Consider the following 17,145-nt stretch of genomic DNA (forward strand, 5'->3'; position numbering starts at 1 on the left):
CTTCACCTCCATTTAAAGTTTAGAAGATGTTATCATTGACCAATTTTACTAATTTTTCTTAGTTGTATTTGAATTCCTAAATACAATAAAATATTCAAATAACGATCGGTGCAATATTTACGTTTCTTCATATTACAAAATTCAGAAATAAAACTCAAAAGAGCTAAAGGGACGAAGACTGCTTTCATCTTTGAGGATAATTTAAAACCAGAAGGAAGTTCGAAATGTATATTTTGAAGAATTACTAAAGGACCTCTTCCCGCGCCACATAAGCGAGCATGAACTCGATTTTCCGAACCAGTTGAGTCAGTTTGGTGCGATCCAATTGCACACTTCCGCTGGCCAAAGAAAATAGCTTTTGGAACTCGGCTTCCTGGACATTCTGTCGGCGACTCATTGCCTTCGTCTGCTGTAGTAGATAGAGCACATCGCTAAGGGCGGCCAACTTGTGATCCTTCGTAGCCATCAACTGGCGGGCATCCTGCTGCAGTTGCTCTCTGTTCTCGACGAGGAAATTAGCATCTGCTGCAGCACTTCCAACTGCAGCAGCACCCGCTGGACCATTTCCAGTGGTAATGGCCTCCATCTCGACAGAGACAATGGCGTCCTCAGCATCCTCGAAGTTGGTGCCGTATTTCAGGGAGGCGCTGAGATTCACAAGGTGGGCCACTGCTTCACTGGCATTTGTTCTCTGTTCGCCACCAAAAAAACGAGCCACACAGGCGTAGGCGCTAAGGATGTTCCACAAATTGTAGTGCAGGCACGGCGAAGGAGTTTTCTTGCATATATCGGAGAATTTGGCAATGCTCCCGCAAATTTCGGGAACAGAGCTTTCTTTCTTGGCAGCCTCTTCTGGTGTAGGTATAATCACAATCTTGGAGTTCTTCGGCTTGAACCACCAGGGCTTGTAGTCTGGCATAAGCTTCATGATATCCCCATTGGTGATTAGTTTCTGGAACTCCTCTTGCTCCTCCGTAGTTAGCCGGCTCCAAACTTCATCCGCATCGTTGATATCAACGCCTTTCAGTCGAGCTGCAATGTCTTCCTCCGCGTCTTCATCAAGTAGATCCCCTTCGGTGACGTCTTCTTCTGCATCATCTTCTTCTGGCTCTTCTTCCTCGCCTCCATCTGAATCCAAAGGATTCTCCAGGCCATCTGTATCAAAGTCCTGGGGATTGAAGCCACTGTCCGTTTCTCTCATCCTCTTTAGTATGTCGTATATTTTCCGCATGTCCTCCTGGCTTTCCTGCGTTACTGTGTTTTGGGTCAGTTCTTCCTGAATGCAGGACTTGTAGAAAGCCTCGGAGCATTTCAGATGCTCCTTGGACTTGTAGCATCCCACACTGCAGTACAAAGCATTGCACTTGGGACAAGTGTACTTGAAGGACACCTCCCGACAGCTGCAAGATATTTATTATATATAGAACAACTATTATTATTATTACTAGTTGGCTACTTACAAATGACAGTTTTCATCTGCTTCCGACATGGTCAAACAAAATAGAATAAACAAACTAATGCGGTCGCCAACAGCTGATCGCTGTAGTGTGACCGTAACCACGCTTCGTTTGGTAATAGTAAATAACCCCTTTTCAAATGTGAATGATTAGTTTTCATACTGCTTTAATGAATCTTAGTTGTTTGTAGATAGCTAATACGGTTAATTTATTTGAAGAATTGGGTTTAATTTGTAAAAACATAATCAATCTATAAATTCTTTTTGCACAACTTCCCTATCAAAACTAACTATAAACATATTAGATATTAGCATCAATGATATAAATCATTTTAAACAAATTTAAGATCCATTTTACATAAATTCCTTTACAAACTTAACTTTGCACTCAAATATGACATTCAATGATAAGGATAAAAATATTAAAATATAATAAATTAAAAAAACCGTTAAAACATAAAGACATGAGAGATTGGAAATCCTTTATTTAAATGCAAAACATCTCTTCAAATAATTTAAAATATATATAAAAATGTGAGTAAACAGTAAGGAGTGCAATATGACCGTAACACTCCACCCACGCAACGCGTTCAGTGTTACCATCCCGTGCGGCGGACGCAAATGGCGCGCGCAGTAGGACCGTCCGCCCGCACCAGGCCACCCTCTGTTTGCTTTATAGCCAAATGCTGTTGGAGCGCAGCCAGCAGAGAATAATCACAACGTGTTCGCGAACGACTTCCGAGTGTCCGAGATCCGTGTCCGTGCTCCGATCCGATCTGATCCGTTCTGTTACACTCCGGGGAAATGTCAGCCAGCGCCACCAACGGCACGCACTACGAGCAGCTGCACCAGGGCCGCACCAAGATGTACAAGTCGAAGGTGGATGTCGTCCTGGGCGCCCAGTGGGGCGACGAGGGCAAGGGCAAAGTGGTGGATATGCTGGCCTCTGATGTGGACATCGTCTGCAGGTGTCAGGTGAGAACATGGCGTAACCGGAATGTTGGTTAAATCGGGAAAACCGCCATTGATAACGGACGATATCCTTGCCCAAGGACATCTTAATCTAGGCGCCCAGTAACCCGGTCACCTAGCCAGCCAGCATTTGCGTATTTCACCAGATGAACCACCTTTTTCCAACCCGACAGTCTCACTATCGCTCTTTTCGGCCTCCGCTGCCGCATGCTTTTCCATTTGTATTTATCAATTCTGCCATCCCGCCATGTGGCTGCGTCTGTGTGCGTCCGTCCGTGAGCCTGTTTGTCCAAGTGTTCGTGCAGAGCGCGCATGTGTGCTCCTCTCCCCGTGCACTCTCCACCGCTCCTCTTTCCACTTCCATTGGCGTTCCCATGTGTTGGTCTGTATGCCGCAGTGCTGCCGGCGCAGCGGATTTCTCGCAAAAACTGGCTTGTTTCAGAGGTCAGGAACTAGCTTAGTTGGTGTACGAGTAGTTAGCATTTTTAAGCCAATAAGCTCACTAAACCGAACTACTCAAAAAAAAAATACTTTACAGATCAATTTTGTTTTGTTATGGTTTTACCTGAAATAATGAATATTATGTTCATGATGTGAAAAAGAGAGTAGCATGCCGCCTAAATCTGGTTTTCTAACTTTCCTTTCTTTGTCTTGATAACTAATGTAAGTCATTAAGTGAACTTTAAAAGGAAGTTGTACTCGAATTCCGTTTTAAAAGGTAGATAGCTTATTTTTGCGATATCTTTAAGCCAGAAAAATTACTCCTTATGCAACGTAATAATTATCATTATTTACTTTAATGCTGAGTTCTTTAAATAAAAATCAGCTAATTCTGTCTGATTTACAAATTATGCATGTCCCGCCAACAAATTTTCTGCTAACCAATCGTTTACAGCACTGGTATTCCGTCAGCAAGTCTGCCAACAATGCTGGCGCAGCAGAATTCGTCACTGGTGCTGGCCGTCTCTTTCGGGGCTGACGTTAATTCCTATCCCCATCCCACTTCCACACATCTGTGCTGGCCGCTCGTGAACGGACGGCCGGGTTTACATAACCGCCAACATCATTCAGAAGAAACTTGGAGTCTTGGTCTTAGAGCCTCTGGAAATGCAATCGTGCGGAATAATCTCTAGTTTTCAGAACTTTGGAAGGGCCGTACAAACATCCGTAGGATTAGGGCATTGCGTGCTTATAACGGGTTGTTTATGTCCGGCCACTTGTTGATTTCTCGGAAGCATCTACGCAGTTCAATGGACGATATGCGGCCAAGAGCGGATTCCAACCAACATAGTGTTTTAGCGGAATCGAAGTCTTATCAGTGCCCTTATATAATACCAACGCCAGTTGATAATCGCTTTGAGTCACACGACTGACACGCCCCTTGCGGCGATTCCCGACTGGATCATTAGTATACATTCTACATATACATATGTTCCCTCTGTTCTGAATTTCGCGTTTTGCGTCGCGAAAGGTCAGGGTCCACGGACGGGAACTCGATCCGGGGCATGTGGAGGAAGCTCCGTATGCGATCTCGCAATTTTCCCGTATCTTATCATAGACCCGGACTATAAGCTACATATAAGCCCTCTCCTTGGCACTGCGTAAACATTTTGATTATCTTGTTTTTGGTTTTTAGCAATGATTTGTGAAGGTTCCAGAATTTGTACTCTTCTGCTGCCGCTAATCACCCATTTCGTATTCTCCTGACGGTCTACTCACATAGAAAACAATTTTCGTTAGATTAGCAAAATGTAGGCATTTTCTGTACAGTTGCCAAAATGAAACGGAAAAACACATTAAATTTCTCGAGCGCTTACGTGAAATGGTCGTAGTTATTTGTATGTGTGGAAACGTTTTCCGTTTATTGTCATTTGATATTTGTGGGCACGTGGGACAAATACGTATGTACATAGGGACATACATATGTACATCTGTATGTAGATACCCCTTTCGATGGGCTCTGTGTGGTTCAATTTGCAAAATACACCAAGATATAATATTTATTTATTTTTCTCACAATCTTTGTTTTTCTTCTCGCTCGTCGTTTGTTCGACGAAAGCAAAACAAATAATGCTCATTTTGCATATCAACACCTATGTATATCTACCCCTGGATCTACTTTGTATACCAGGGAAACTACATTTTTCAATCTTTCCCATCCACAGGGCGGCAATAACGCTGGACACACTGTGGTGGCTAATGGCACGGAGTTCGACTTCCATCTCCTGCCCAGTGGTGTTGTGAACGAGAAGTGCGTTTCCGTCATTGGTAAGTTGGAATGCTATAATGGAAAATATAGGCCAGGATCTGCAAGGATTAGTGCAAGCTCTTAGTTCATGGTCATGGAGTGCAATCAAAAAAGCGGGAGTTTTAGCTTATTGCGTTCCGAATCCTATATAAATCAGTACATACCACAAATCAGTAAAGCTTTAGCTTCCAAACTTTGGAAATTTAAACATATTCTTGGTTAATTTTTATTGATTATTTTCAAGTTCTTTTTATAGGAATATTTTTGAAGAGTTATCAGAAAAGAATTGTCAATGAAACTAAGCAAGCGATTCTTTTTGTTCGCCCCTAGTTTTTTTTATCTATTATTTAAATATACATATATACAGAATTTTCGCATACAGTATAGGTCGTAAATATACTGTCTGTTGTCGGTTTGTTTTGCTTTTAGTTTTCACTCGCTCTGCGGCAAAGTGAAATTGAATGTATCGAACCAACATACATACATATATGCATACATATGTTTGTACACATATAGCTGCATATATGTATAGTCAGATATATACAAAGTCAGATGTAGGCAAGGAATTTCTGGCACAGATTTAGTGCATCATTGACATTGGCTTGCGGGTCAGTTGGGCTGTTTTTCGACTTTGGTACGCCGTATGACCCTGAAAACGAAAGGTTTTCTCTGTTCTATTTCTGTAGATAAGCAATTGAGATAATTAAATCCGAGTAGGATATGCAAAAGGTATATTACCTTTGTGCCAGCCAGTACCAGTGACGTCACCGACTGTCAACGCCAAGGCCGCCAGTTTGTCAATATAATCGCAACTTTGTCAAAGTTTAATCGATCTTGCGGGAAGGGTGTGTGGTTGTGGGTGGGATTGTTTGCACAGAGCAACAAGCCAATCCGCACTGTCATCGTTTGTCACAAGACTAATTTACGAGATAGTCAGAACCATCCGCACAAAACCAGCGAAACCCCACAACCATTCCCCGAGAGCTTTTGCCTTTTAGATATCGTTTATGACACTCAGCCACAAAAGCACCGAGCCTTACATACATGAAGCGGAAAATTATTCTAATCAGGCAATTAACTTATTATTTTTAATTTCCTAACCGCTCGGAACTCAATTCAAAACGACCCCGTTCGTTGAGCCGGCTCGCGTGCCTTGGCATTATGAGTTCCGAATTGGTTCCATGGACTCCCCATTTCGTGTATTATGCAACAATGTCTCTTCGCGCTATAGATATCAGTCTTTGAGGGCAGCTAAATCTCTGTACTGTTAGACCAGTTCTTATGTGACATTAAAGTTGAACGAAGAACGTCTTATCTTGATTATTTTTATAGGACCCTCAAAGAAAGTACACGTATTGAACGCTAACTTATGTGATTAACGAAGAACGGTAATAAAAGCATTAAAACACAAAGAAGGTCTGGGGAATTTAAGACCGTGATAGTTGCTTTACTACTTTTTGTTTTTACTTTTAAACATAAACATATACATATATAGTTGCCCATTTACCGAAGTGCGTTACACGGTTATCGCAATAAAACTTGGATTTGGAAACCCCTAAAAGAAAGTACATTATAATTCCGCTGCAATCACATGACTGCCAACTGCAGTTTGTTCGTGATTTATTAGTCATTAAAACCAGTGCCTTTGCGAATGCTAAAAACATGAACCTAACATTTGCAGGCAATGGCGTCGTCATTCACCTGCCCTCGCTGTTCGACGAGGTGCTGAAGAACGAAGCCAAGGGGCTGCAGCACCTAGAGAACCGGCTGATCATCTCGGACCGTGCCCACCTGGTGTTCGACTTCCATCAGCATGTCGATGGCATGCAGGAGGCTGAGAAGGGCGGCAAGTCGCTCGGTACCACCAAGAAGGGCATTGGTCCGGCCTACTCTAGCAAGGCTACCCGCAACGGCATCCGAGTGGGCGAGTTGCTCGGAGACTTCAACCTGTTCAGTGAAAAGTAAGAGGAGTTTTGGCCGGGAACTCGGGGAACCTAGATTTAACCGATCTATTTCACCCTCACTTAGGTTCAAGTCGATTGTGGCCACGCACGTGCGCCTGTTCCCATCTATTAACGTGGACGTAGAGGCGGAGCTGGCCCGCTACAAGGACTACGCAGATAAGGTGCGTCCCTATGTCAAGGACACCATTTGCTTCCTGCACACTGCCCTGCGCAACGGCAAGACGATCTTGGTCGAAGGCGCCAACGCGGCCATGCTAGACATTGACTTCGGCACGTATCCGTATGTGACGAGCAGCAACTGCAGCATTGGAGGAGTTCTCACGGGCTTGGGTCTGCCCCCGCAGACGATTGGAGAGGTAATTGGCGTGGTCAAGGCCTATACGACGCGTGTGGGCGACGGTCCATTCCCCACCGAGCAACTAAATGTGAGTAGTAGCTTAGTAAATGCCCTTCGAAAATTTTGCTTAATACCCTTATCCGTTGTCCAGGATATCGGCGACTTGCTGCAGACACGCGGCTTCGAAATCGGCGTCACAACCAAGCGGAAGCGCCGCTGTGGCTGGCTGGACATACCGCTGCTGAAGTACACTTCGCTGGTCAACGGCTACACTTGCATCTGTGTCACCAAGCTGGATATTCTTGACACGCTGCCGGAGATTAAGGTGGCTGTGGCTTACAAGAAGCCCAATGGCGAGAAGCTTGACCACTTCCCCGGCACCATAGCTGAGCTTGGAAGCATTGAGGTGGAGTACGCCGTGCTGCCGGGCTGGCAGACATCCACTGAGGATGTGCGTAACTTCAAGGAGCTGCCGGAGAATGCCCAGAGCTATGTCCGGTTCCTGGAGAGCGAGCTGAGTGTGCCCGTGCGTTGGGTGGGCGTTGGAAAGGGTCGTGAGTCCATCATCAATGTGCATTAACCTGCCAGCAAGTGTGCCGACGTACTTATGCCTACCAGATTGTGTATATGAGACGGAAACGCTTTAGGGCCCATTAGCCAAAAACAGCGCTTAAACTATCCAACCACAACTACAGACCTAACCACCCACAAATACAACTAATATTTCGACTATCTACAACATTTGGACACAAATTATTAGCATATTGCTTCTTTAAGTTATACTTTCTAGTTTTGATGTTCACAAAATCATTAGAAGCGGTGCCGTCCGGGGCTCGCACATATATATTATACTATAACTTCTTGTTTGATGAGGACGTACTTAGTTTATAAGATCATCAGGTGCAGTTTCAGATTTTTTGTATGCAAAGGGAAGCAGATATTTTTTATTGTACAATAACTAAATGATGTTGTTTTAATATTTAAATACAACAATGTGCTCTGACTTGTGTAATTGTGTCGCAAGGTAAATACATTTTAAAATCAAACAACAAATGTTTTACTTGGGATAAAGGGGTATTCCATATGGTTAAAGAAATCATTTTAGGATCTTTTTAATTAAATCTATAAGAGGTTGCTTCCAATAGGAACTAACTTGCTAATAATTATATACATATGTACATAAAATATATACATATGTATACATATATTTTGGTTTGACTTAAATGGGCAGTATGGGTAATCAATTTGGCTAATCATATGCAAAATGTTCAATAATATGGGTCCATGATAGACAAAGTTTGGTTGCTTTTTAAACCATTAAAAAAAAGTTAAAAGTTTTGTTGAAATTGCTAAATTTGAATTAGCGGGAATCACACAGATATTCGGTCTTACTACAGATAAATGTGGTATTTTGAATTACCCGTCAACGGGCACACAACTTGCTGGTCACACTGGCTACTACCTGTTTGAGTTCTAGGTTCCGTTTATTTATTAAATCTTTCTGTATTGTTTACTTCATTTATTTATGGTTTTGTTAACTTATTTTAACTAATTGCTACTACAATAAAGGAACTCTAAAATGGTGAGTTATAAATACTGTTTCCTTAAACAGAAAATGCTTTCTTCTGTTCATAACTGCACTTTCCACTCGAATGCCCCCATTAACCATTTGTATTTATGCAACTTTCTACTTCCCAACTTTATTACAGGCTCGTTATTTCAAAGAACAGGATATTGATGGTAAATATGTTTGCGCTACATTGATGATTTCATTCCGAAAGTATTTCTTATCTTTAACCTCCAGAGTTCCGTGAATGTTTTTATCTGTTCGCCCGTTCGGGCCAAATCAACAATTTGGACGAACTAACCGTAAGTGGGGCACCCACCCCAGAAAAAAAACACATACTAATGGACAAAAACTTCATACCATCAGGTTATTATGCGTTCTTTGGGTCTTTCGCCGACGATTCAAGAACTGGTCTCTTATCTGAAGCAAAAGAATGGGAAAATGAGCTTCGCCGACTTCCTGGACATTATGCACCAGCACTCCAAGGTGGAGAGTTTGCCGGACGAGGTCATTGCGGCTTTTAAAGCAGCCGATCCTCAAAATAAGGGAACCATCTCGGCCAGGCAGCTGCGCAATCTTCTCCAAAACTGGGGAGAGGGTCTGTCCATGCGCGAGGTGGACAACATCTTCCGGGAGGCCAATGTGAACAACAATAGCAACGTGCGGTATGCGGACTTTGTCAAGATTGCATGTGCCCCAGTTCCCGACTACTATTAGCCTGCCTTTGCAAGTCGGATCACTCCATTACCATTACGAAACATTCCAGTAAAGTAATTCCATCTTCGCACAATAAAATTGGCCAAATGTGTTTGAAAAAAGTTCTTTGTTTTTATTTGTACGCCAAACTTTTTGAGGTGTAAAAATGTGGCATCTGCCGATCTTAGTTGGCGATGGTGACCTCAACCTCTACGCCGGGCTCGATGTTGATGGAGGTGATCTTCTTGACGATCTCAGAGGGTGAGTGCAAGTCGATGATGCGCTTGTGGATTCTCATCTGGAAATAAGGATTAGCATTAAATATTAATTTATTAAGCAGCTCTTTTTGCAAGCTTATTAGGTATTAATAATGAGGCATCATTAATTATTTTTGTCGAATTCAGAGAGGCAAATTGTGAGGAAATACCAACAAATTGTACTATGAGAATACGTTTTATCTGGGCAAATCATTAATACTGTGGAGCGACTGGTTGAATGCCCAACCACGATATCAGATCTGCCCATTTTTTACTCTATTATGTTTAGTATAAGGGATAACCCACCTGGAAGCGATCCCAGGTCTTCGAACCCTCACCACAAGGAGTCTTACGGGTGGTGATGCGCAGGGTCTTGGTCGGCATGCGCACGGGGCCCTAAAATTATGGAATATATAAGAATAAGAAAGGCATTCCTTATAAATAGGGACTTGTAGCCTGAACCATATGATATTCCTGCTCTGGAGTAATCAGCGCTGGAATAATGTCCGATTCAGGCACTTTATCTGGCATTTATTAATGACTAGGCTAAGCGTCTGGGGTCACGCAAAGCCTCCAGGTAAATGCAACCTTGGAATCCTTGAGGTGGACCGAAAGCTCTTACCTTGACGCGCAGGTTCTGGTTCTTGGCACCGTTGATCAGGTCGCGGCACACGTTCTCCAGGGAACGCACGTTCCTGGAGGTCAGGGTGATGCGGATGCGGTGTACAGAGGCAGAATCGCCGCCATGGGGCTTCTCAATATCCTTGGGTGCAGCAGCCTGTGAATTTGGCGGAAACATGGAATAAGTGGGGTTAAGTTGAGTGGCCATCACACGTGCACGATGTTTTATGGTGCTGAGGCGCATACAAGCACTGCTATTAACTCGCAGTAGTTATGGGTGCTTCGGCATCATCATCCTTACCATTATTTAGCAATTCCCCTGGTCGAGATATTCAAATCTTTGTATTTTGAGCAGCGCTGAACCAGTCAATATGCTGGTTGAAAACGAAGAGAAGGTTAATAGGGTGTCCATGGCAGACCGTAATTTGAATCACCCAAATACCCTAAATATGCCCAACTGCATTTGAGGTATTCCCTGAGCTGATCAACTGCTCACTAAATATTATCGGGATACTAGGGTTAAATACGGTGAAATCATGCACCTATTAAATTGATTAATTTTCCATTTGTTAAATGGAAGCATCAAGCTTATTATAGATTTTCCTATTTTGCTTTCAAACTTGTTAAAATTATGGGATACATGAATACCCTTGATGACGGCACGCTGTGTAGCCGTACCTCTGCATTTGTTTCGTGGCGAATGTCTGCAATTACCTGTGAAACAGCTGTCGCCCGCTGCGAATGGCCAGCGGCAAAGAAGCAGCGATTTGTGTACGTGTGTGTTTTGTCTTTGCGACGTGGTGATTACAGAGCCACCAGAACCGACACAGATCCCAAACCGATCCGATCCCCGCCAGAATCCAGCACTTCCATGCAGATGCGCGTCGCTGAATTGCCGGCAGTCCAACTGCTGCTACCCCTTATCCTAATTGGATTGGCTAGCGGACAGCGCGTAGCTCCCGGCGTGAATCCGCAACACTATGTGAGTTGTTTAAAGCACCTCCATTCGCCCATGAGTTAATTAACCAAATATTGCAGCAACAAGTGCCGCAGCAGGTGCCACAGCACCACCCACCACCACCACCGCAGCACCACCAGCCGCAGTACCAGCAACAGGTCCACTCAGCACCCGGTGTGCCGCCCCAGCAATACGTGAGTGAAAAACGAATGCCCAAATGGCAAAATTTAACCAGTAGGCTCCGACTTCTAGCAATATGAGCAGGTTCAAGTCCCCGTGCAGCAGCCGGCACCGGTCCAATATCAGCAAGTTCCTGTGCAGCAGCAACAGCAACAGCAGCATCAACCAATCCACCAGCAACCGACGCCTCAGCAAGTGCAACAGCAACCACAGCAGCAGCAGGGGCACCACCAGCAGGCAGGTGGCCACCACCATGGGCAACCTCAGCAGGTCCTCAACACCGGCAACATCCAGCAGGAGCGCGCGTAAGTGCCGTCTATCTTATCACTGCCACTGGCAATCACTATCTATCAGTGGAGCTTCGGGGTATATAAGTAGAAGTGTCATAAATAAATCATTAAAGTGATGGGAGGTATTTTGTTGTACATCGAATATAAAGCTTGAGTAAGGGAAGAAGTCTATAAATTAACAATGGTGACGTTTTCATACAGCCAAAGTGATTTGAAGTATTTTTCCATCTACAATTTAATAAATTATATGTATATTAAGAGTTCACAGTTTGAAGTAAATAAGATATTCGGGTATCAATACAAGTTATGCTAAAGTGTTCACAAAAGATATTTCTTATGTGTCCATTAATATATTATATTTTTAACAAATACTAAGTGTTGGGATTAATTCGTAGAGTTTTACGAAAGATGACGCTAGCCAACTATTCATAGTCACACATACAAAAGTAATTAATCTCCTGGAAGCTACTGACATAGCGCATCTTTACCAGTATATTACATTTCGTTATTGAGTTTATAGAAATCGTTGTGGAGCATCAATCATGTCGAAGTATGTGCCTGAATAATCCTTTTTGCGGGGAGTGTTACTTTTTTATTTTAACGTTGCTACCCCACTCTAATTTTATTTATTTTATGCACCCTTCGATTAGATTTTAACCCATCTTTACTCTTTTACTTCCAGTCACATCCAGGAGCACATGCAAGTGCCGATCGATACGAGCAAGATGTCCGAGGCCGAGCTGCAGTTCCACTACTTCAAGATGCACGACTCGGACAATAACAACAAGTTGGACGGCTGCGAGCTGATCAAGTCACTGATCCATTGGCACGGTAAGATAGTTACTGCTTTTTAAACTGGCTCAATGGTTAGAGTTGCGTTTGTGGTTTCTGTATTTCGTTTTGTTTGACCCACTATTCTGTTCTACTTCTTTGCATATGCGTAATAAAACTGGGCTGTCCCCGGTTATGGTTGTGGTCATGCTCAAATCTCATGCTAATCCATCTCGCATCCGCCATAACAACTCATTGCCACGCAGAGCAAGGCAGCAAGGAACAGCCGAACGGAGAGAAGCCGCACGTGGAGGAGAAGGTTTTCTCCGACGAGGAGCTGGTGGCCCTCATTGATCCCATCCTGCAGATGGACGACACCTCGCGAGACGGCTACATTGACTATCCGGAGTTTATCAAGGCGCAGCAAAAGGCAGCCGAGAAGCAGCAGCAGCAACAGCAGCAGCCGCAAGAACAGCAGCAACCGGTTCATTAGTAGTCACCCAGATCCGTTCAGTTTACATACATAACTATGTCCTCGTCCCGCGCTCTGTGACATGCAACACATACTCCTGTTTCTGCCCAAAACTTCCTGAAATTACGTGGACCACGTCGACGGTTTTAGCGCACTTCTTAGATAATTTTGAATGAAATTTACTTAACATGCTGCAAGCATTCCAATCGGAGAACCTCATTGAACAAATTGTTACTAAACGTCCTTCAGATAACTTTTTCAACAGATTCCCATTTTCGAATATTTCTCGCGAATCTCTCAAGTGGTTTGTGCAATTCCAGCCGCCTTGTTTCGTTTGTTTTCAATTGTCATAATTTTAGTTACTTTTCGATATGAACTAATTTTTAAGCGCAACTTTAGAGCAGCAAAAAACAGACTGATTGTGTAAACGTTTGTTTTGTACAAAAAGAAAAAGAAACTATGCAAAAAAACTAAGGAAATCCCGTCTGTGTGGCATTTCTTTTTAAACTGAAATCTATTATATAGACGCATGCAAATCTCTGTAAGTAAAGCCGAATTTGCGAATAAAATCAATTTCAAATCACTGGCGACCACATCTAGTACCTCTATCAAGTATAACTGTAGACTTTAAAACACATTTTCCGGTTTCGGGTACGCTTAGCAAACAAATTAACCATGCCAAGTGGAGTTTTAAGCAATGTGACGCTTCATTACCCTTCTAGTCAAAGATAGTAACGAGAAAGCAGCGGAAGGTCACCAAGAAGGACACGCCGAGGGCCAAACGGACCAGCCCGAGGATCACAAGTCCGGATCAGTGTACACGGACAAAGCTCTGGAGGACACCATTGACTATGTGCTGAAGTCCATGGATCTGAACAATGATGGGTTTGTCGACTGGGCCGAGTACCGTAAGACTGAGGCCAACATTGGCAAGGACTAGACCAAGTTTCATTCCGAGAGAGCCATAGAACTTGACAAATTGTTGATCTTTTATACAAGTTGCTTATACATTTAACATTCTGCTTTTACACCACATGGATACAAATCTATGTATGACTTTGGAGCCGTTTACAATTTTTGTACTTTGCTAAATAAAATGATACTAAAAACGCACTTCATATTTGTTGTTGAATAAGTAACGCACACTTATCATGGTCAGAGATTTAAAGCGCACTCATTATTTTTTTAAAATAATAATTGTTATATACTATGTGACGACCACTTTTTAGGCCACTTTCTCCAGGTATCCCCGGTGCGATACGAACCTTCAAAGAGCCAAAGCTCTGAAAGCATAAAAGCTGCCTGCCCTCGCTCGGAACTTTCCCATTCTAGACTTTTAGTGGCTGGCAAGGCGTTGCAGGCGGCGGTACGAAAATTAGTCGCGTTTACAGCTGAACAGCGAAAAAGTAAAATAAACAATCGCTGCAGCATAAAATAGGTTTCGAGCGACTAAAGAGTGTCCGTGGCAGTGCTGCAATCGATTATTACGCATACGCCAGGTGGGACGGAGCTCGGGACCGCTGGTTAACTCGGGAATCTCTGCAGAATGTAAGTCAGTGCTCCCGAAAGCAAATACACACATACCAAGTGCATTTATTATGGACGGACCGCATGATAGCCGGTCCCGGGGCCATAAATCGCGTTGCTCGGACGACCTAGCCGGCGATGTTGCTTGAAAATAAACAACCCGGGCAAGTGGAGAACTCGGTGCTGCTAATGGTGAATCCACCACAACCGGTCCACGTGGTCGCGTGCCTCCGGGAATTACGCTCTGCATATTTGCATTGCGCAAATAGCACAGCATAGTGTGCCATAATATCGATTTTGCCCAGACCTGCGGAATAAGTGGGGTGGGGTGGTGGGTTGTGCTGGGACTTCCGAGTGCGATGCGATTCTCAGGGGGAGATAAGCCGGTTGCCGATGCCATTGGACCCGGCTGCTCGGTTGGAGTTCCTGGTTGCTGCTGCTGAAACCCATAACATAAAGGGCCTCATTATGCACACGCAATAATATGGCGTTTATTCTAATGGCGTTGTAATACCAGAATATTTAGCTTGGTTCTCATATTATATCATCATAATCTAAAATCCAGATTGGGGATTGGGTTGGCCTGTCCTCATCGTAATGATTCTACAAACCTAGCCACACAACAATTAGTGTATTTACCGTTTAAGATTCTTGATGTGTTTTGCATATATCTAAGAACTTTCGTTTAATAGATACGAGTAAATAAAATTTGATCATTCTATTACTAGTTTTATAGGATTCTTTTAATCTTCAAGTGATTTTCTAAATATGGAACTCTAATATGTGCAAGGAAAATATTTATGTTGAGTTGGACATTAGTCAAATTGGTAATAAAAAGTTAGTATTATAAGCGTTTTAATATTTGTTTTGCCTATACTATAAACGCATCCCTTAAATCGAATTATTTCCCTAAAGGGATATGAAGAGATCTCGACAATAATAATAATACTAATAATAAAATAAATATATACAGTACAATAGTATAATATACTATACTAATTAGTTTGAACATTATCTTTCTTCCTCGGTCCGTAGGGCTGCCATGCAGTCTGGCGGACGACCCCGCGAACGATTGCTGTACGCCTTTCGAGGATGGATAGCATTCGTGGCCTTCATGGACTTGGGCACGGCTTTCAGGAGCTATATAGAAAGACGCAGCTTCCTGGGCGACCACAGCGACACTCAGTTCATAGAGGGTAAGTTCGGGATGGAGTGAGCTACTGAAGTCCCATTTCAAGGGTTCTTTCATAGGGGACTACACCATATCGCGAATCATCGGGATGTACTGCCTGCTAAAGGCCATCGCTCTTGTACACTGCACGCTCTACATCCACTACAAGCCGTAAGTGAATTTCAATTATCATCTGCTTAGACGCGACTAATGGGCTTGTTATCCTACGTTTAAGGGTGGTCAGCATGGGTGGCTGCTCCTTGGCCCTCACCATGGTCTTCTATGCCACCGAGGCACTCTACTTTCGCTCCAGCACCATTAACTTCTACGTGATCTTCCCGTGTGTGCTAAATTGTGAGTACAAATGAAATAAATTCAGTAATAATGGCTGTAATAATACGTTCAAGATTCTATAAGAATACTCTTTTATGATGAGTATGTAATTCACATCAACTGAATCTTATTATCTCTTTATATTTGTATACACAAGTATACAAATTTGTTACATAATATATGTGGAATATATACATATCAAATTAAATATTTTAAAAGACGGAAAGTTTCAAAGAGTGAAGCATGACTAAACACATCTGAAGAAGCCTTCAAGTTTTATTGGATATTTAATAAGTGCAAATATGTTTCAATCTTTTACCTTTTTAGCTATAACTCTACTGGGTCTAATTTACATACCCAAACGACTGCGGCTCTGGGAGCCAAATATGGATCTCGATGACGAGAACTCACAGCTTCTGAAGCAAATGACGGGCTTTAAGAGACGACGAGCGAAAAAACAATAATTTACTATCTAGTAATCTGAAAAGCAATAACCGGAAGGCCATTGAGTTTCCTGAAGCACAGTATTGTGAATGAATCGCAAATTTTTCGCTTTGGACTGCATTAGAGTGATAGAAACGGCATCATGTTCATCATTATATACTTAATAGCAATACAAAAAACAACGCCAAATTAGTGATTTTCTATGAACTAGGTAGAAAAGGGACTTAATGGTCCCGGAATAAGTCAATTTCTGGCATAATCACTTCAAGACATACATATGTTGTACTTCCTTTTTATAAAACATATTTATATACATTTAAGAGTGTATAGCACAAGAGAGTTTTTGCACTTTTAAGAGTTGAAAGTCGATATTAAGAACTTTTTATCTAATTATCAGAGCTGGCACCCAAGTTAAATAATTCAAATCGAAGGGCTTTAAATTTATATATAAGTTCATAATCATCTTATTTAGTGTTGCCTTGGACTTTTAGTGTTGGGCTTTTCCATTACATATACGATTATCAACTTATGGATCGTGCTTCCGTATCGATCATAAAAATAAGGCGCTAAGTTGAACATTTTATAGTCATCCCATATGATAGAAGTTATATAAATTGAAAAATAAAAAAAACAATAATAGTTTTGTATGAATTATGTAGAAGTATGTTTCAATAAAAATTTGATTTTAAAAACATGAAATATCTTTTAGACTTCTTAGATGAGTATGATTGAAACAGTGTTTTAAAATTGGTTTCTCGGTTTATTTGGTTAGTTTTCAATTAATAATCTTAAAACAAGTTAAATTCCTAAGGTAGTTGAAATTACAAATATAACAATGTATTTTCTTTCCAATAATAAATTACTAGTAAATCTTTTAATTT

General features: G+C 42.3%; 6 protein-coding genes and 1 long non-coding RNA gene across 8 annotated transcripts; 4 read left to right on the plus strand and 3 right to left on the minus strand.

Annotated features, from left to right (window-relative positions):
• Positions 1-29: 29 nt before the first annotated feature.
• Positions 30-1,572, minus strand: LOC122620888 (zinc finger HIT domain-containing protein 2). The gene is made up of 2 exons (XM_043798561.1): positions 1,461-1,572; positions 30-1,400 (listed from the first exon to the last, which is right to left on the minus strand). Exons 1-2 carry the CDS (start codon positions 1,487-1,489, stop codon positions 245-247), a joined length of 1,185 nt encoding a protein of 394 aa, XP_043654496.1. The 5' UTR covers positions 1,490-1,572; the 3' UTR covers positions 30-244.
• Positions 1,573-2,109: 537 nt separating this feature from the next.
• On the plus strand, positions 2,110-8,023 carry LOC122621141 (adenylosuccinate synthetase). Its single transcript, XM_043798900.1, has 5 exons — positions 2,110-2,431; positions 4,594-4,696; positions 6,358-6,637; positions 6,705-7,065; positions 7,129-8,023. Exons 1-5 carry the CDS (start codon positions 2,261-2,263, stop codon positions 7,555-7,557), a joined length of 1,344 nt encoding a protein of 447 aa, XP_043654835.1. The 5' UTR covers positions 2,110-2,260; the 3' UTR covers positions 7,558-8,023.
• On the minus strand, positions 4,595-6,331 carry LOC122621142. The gene is made up of 3 exons (XR_006326194.1): positions 5,415-6,331; positions 4,841-5,356; positions 4,595-4,735 (listed from the first exon to the last, which is right to left on the minus strand). It is a non-coding gene; the product is annotated as an uncharacterized LOC122621142 (long non-coding RNA).
• A 387-nt stretch (positions 8,024-8,410) lies between the features above and the next one.
• On the plus strand, positions 8,411-9,362 carry LOC122620069 (calmodulin-like protein 4). Its single transcript, XM_043797355.1, has 4 exons — positions 8,411-8,559; positions 8,687-8,717; positions 8,782-8,846; positions 8,911-9,362. The coding sequence occupies exons 1-4, from the start codon at positions 8,557-8,559 to the stop codon at positions 9,259-9,261; spliced, it is 450 nt and encodes a 149-aa protein (XP_043653290.1). The 5' UTR covers positions 8,411-8,556; the 3' UTR covers positions 9,262-9,362.
• On the minus strand, positions 9,349-10,559 carry LOC122620070 (40S ribosomal protein S20). Its single transcript, XM_043797356.1, has 4 exons — positions 10,420-10,559; positions 10,120-10,275; positions 9,804-9,893; positions 9,349-9,538 (listed from the first exon to the last, which is right to left on the minus strand). Exons 1-4 carry the CDS (start codon positions 10,420-10,422, stop codon positions 9,425-9,427), a joined length of 363 nt encoding a protein of 120 aa, XP_043653291.1. The 5' UTR covers positions 10,423-10,559; the 3' UTR covers positions 9,349-9,424.
• Positions 10,560-10,860: 301 nt separating this feature from the next.
• On the plus strand, positions 10,861-13,902 carry LOC122619140 (putative mediator of RNA polymerase II transcription subunit 12). 2 transcript variants are annotated; one of them, XM_043795886.1, is made up of 5 exons: positions 10,861-11,100; positions 11,157-11,270; positions 11,329-11,561; positions 12,229-12,377; positions 13,512-13,902. In XM_043795886.1, the coding sequence occupies exons 1-5, from the start codon at positions 10,990-10,992 to the stop codon at positions 13,727-13,729; spliced, it is 825 nt and encodes a 274-aa protein (XP_043651821.1). In that variant the 5' UTR covers positions 10,861-10,989; the 3' UTR covers positions 13,730-13,902. The 2 variants fall into 2 exon arrangements, with proteins under 2 accessions (XP_043651821.1, XP_043651820.1); XM_043795885.1 differs by lacking the exon at positions 13,512-13,902 and adding an exon at positions 12,584-13,372 and having other exon boundaries at positions 10,862-11,100.
• A 217-nt stretch (positions 13,903-14,119) lies between these two features.
• Positions 14,120-16,903, plus strand: LOC122619141. The gene is made up of 5 exons (XM_043795888.1): positions 14,120-14,337; positions 15,352-15,512; positions 15,568-15,658; positions 15,723-15,841; positions 16,148-16,903. Coding segments are annotated over exons 1-5 (510 nt in total). The 5' UTR covers positions 14,120-14,335; the 3' UTR covers positions 16,285-16,903.
• Positions 16,904-17,145: the final 242 nt, after the last annotated feature.

The sequence above is a fragment of the Drosophila teissieri genome, chromosome 3R, assembly GCF_016746235.2.
Source record: "Drosophila teissieri strain GT53w chromosome 3R, Prin_Dtei_1.1, whole genome shotgun sequence".
Taxonomy (NCBI): Eukaryota; Metazoa; Arthropoda; class Insecta; order Diptera; family Drosophilidae; genus Drosophila; species Drosophila teissieri.

Excerpts from the sequence above, each read along its gene's own strand:
- LOC122619141 (XM_043795888.1), top strand. Across the intron at positions 15,513-15,567 it reads CGACACTCAGTTCATAGAGG|GGGACTACACCATATCGCGA; the intron begins GTAAGTTCGGGA and ends GTTCTTTCATAG. Across the intron at positions 15,842-16,147 it reads CTTCCCGTGTGTGCTAAATT|CTATAACTCTACTGGGTCTA; the intron begins GTGAGTACAAAT and ends TTACCTTTTTAG.
- LOC122619140 (XM_043795885.1), top strand. The coding sequence starts at position 10,990 with ATGCAGATGCGCGTCGCTGAATTGCCGGCAGTCCAACTGCTGCTACCC. Across the intron at positions 11,101-11,156 it reads GCGTGAATCCGCAACACTAT|CAACAAGTGCCGCAGCAGGT; the intron begins GTGAGTTGTTTA and ends CAAATATTGCAG. Across the intron at positions 11,271-11,328 it reads GTGTGCCGCCCCAGCAATAC|CAATATGAGCAGGTTCAAGT; the intron begins GTGAGTGAAAAA and ends TCCGACTTCTAG.
- LOC122621141 (XM_043798900.1), top strand. The coding sequence starts at position 2,261 with ATGTCAGCCAGCGCCACCAACGGCACGCACTACGAGCAGCTGCACCAG. Across the intron at positions 4,697-6,357 it reads GAAGTGCGTTTCCGTCATTG|GCAATGGCGTCGTCATTCAC; the intron begins GTAAGTTGGAAT and ends TAACATTTGCAG. Across the intron at positions 6,638-6,704 it reads TTCAACCTGTTCAGTGAAAA|GTTCAAGTCGATTGTGGCCA; the intron begins GTAAGAGGAGTT and ends ACCCTCACTTAG.
- LOC122620888 (XM_043798561.1), bottom strand. The coding sequence starts at position 1,489 with ATGTCGGAAGCAGATGAAAACTGTCATTT. Across the intron at positions 1,401-1,460 it reads GCAGATGAAAACTGTCATTT|CTGTCGGGAGGTGTCCTTCA; the intron begins GTAAGTAGCCAA and ends AATATCTTGCAG.
- LOC122620070 (XM_043797356.1), bottom strand. Across the intron at positions 9,894-10,119 it reads ACCAGAACCTGCGCGTCAAG|GGCCCCGTGCGCATGCCGAC; the intron begins GTAAGAGCTTTC and ends CCATAATTTTAG. Across the intron at positions 9,539-9,803 it reads AGACCTGGGATCGCTTCCAG|ATGAGAATCCACAAGCGCAT; the intron begins GTGGGTTATCCC and ends CCTTATTTCCAG.
- LOC122620069 (XM_043797355.1), top strand. Across the intron at positions 8,718-8,781 it reads CAAAGAACAGGATATTGATG|AGTTCCGTGAATGTTTTTAT; the intron begins GTAAATATGTTT and ends TTTAACCTCCAG. Across the intron at positions 8,847-8,910 it reads ACAATTTGGACGAACTAACC|GTTATTATGCGTTCTTTGGG; the intron begins GTAAGTGGGGCA and ends TCATACCATCAG.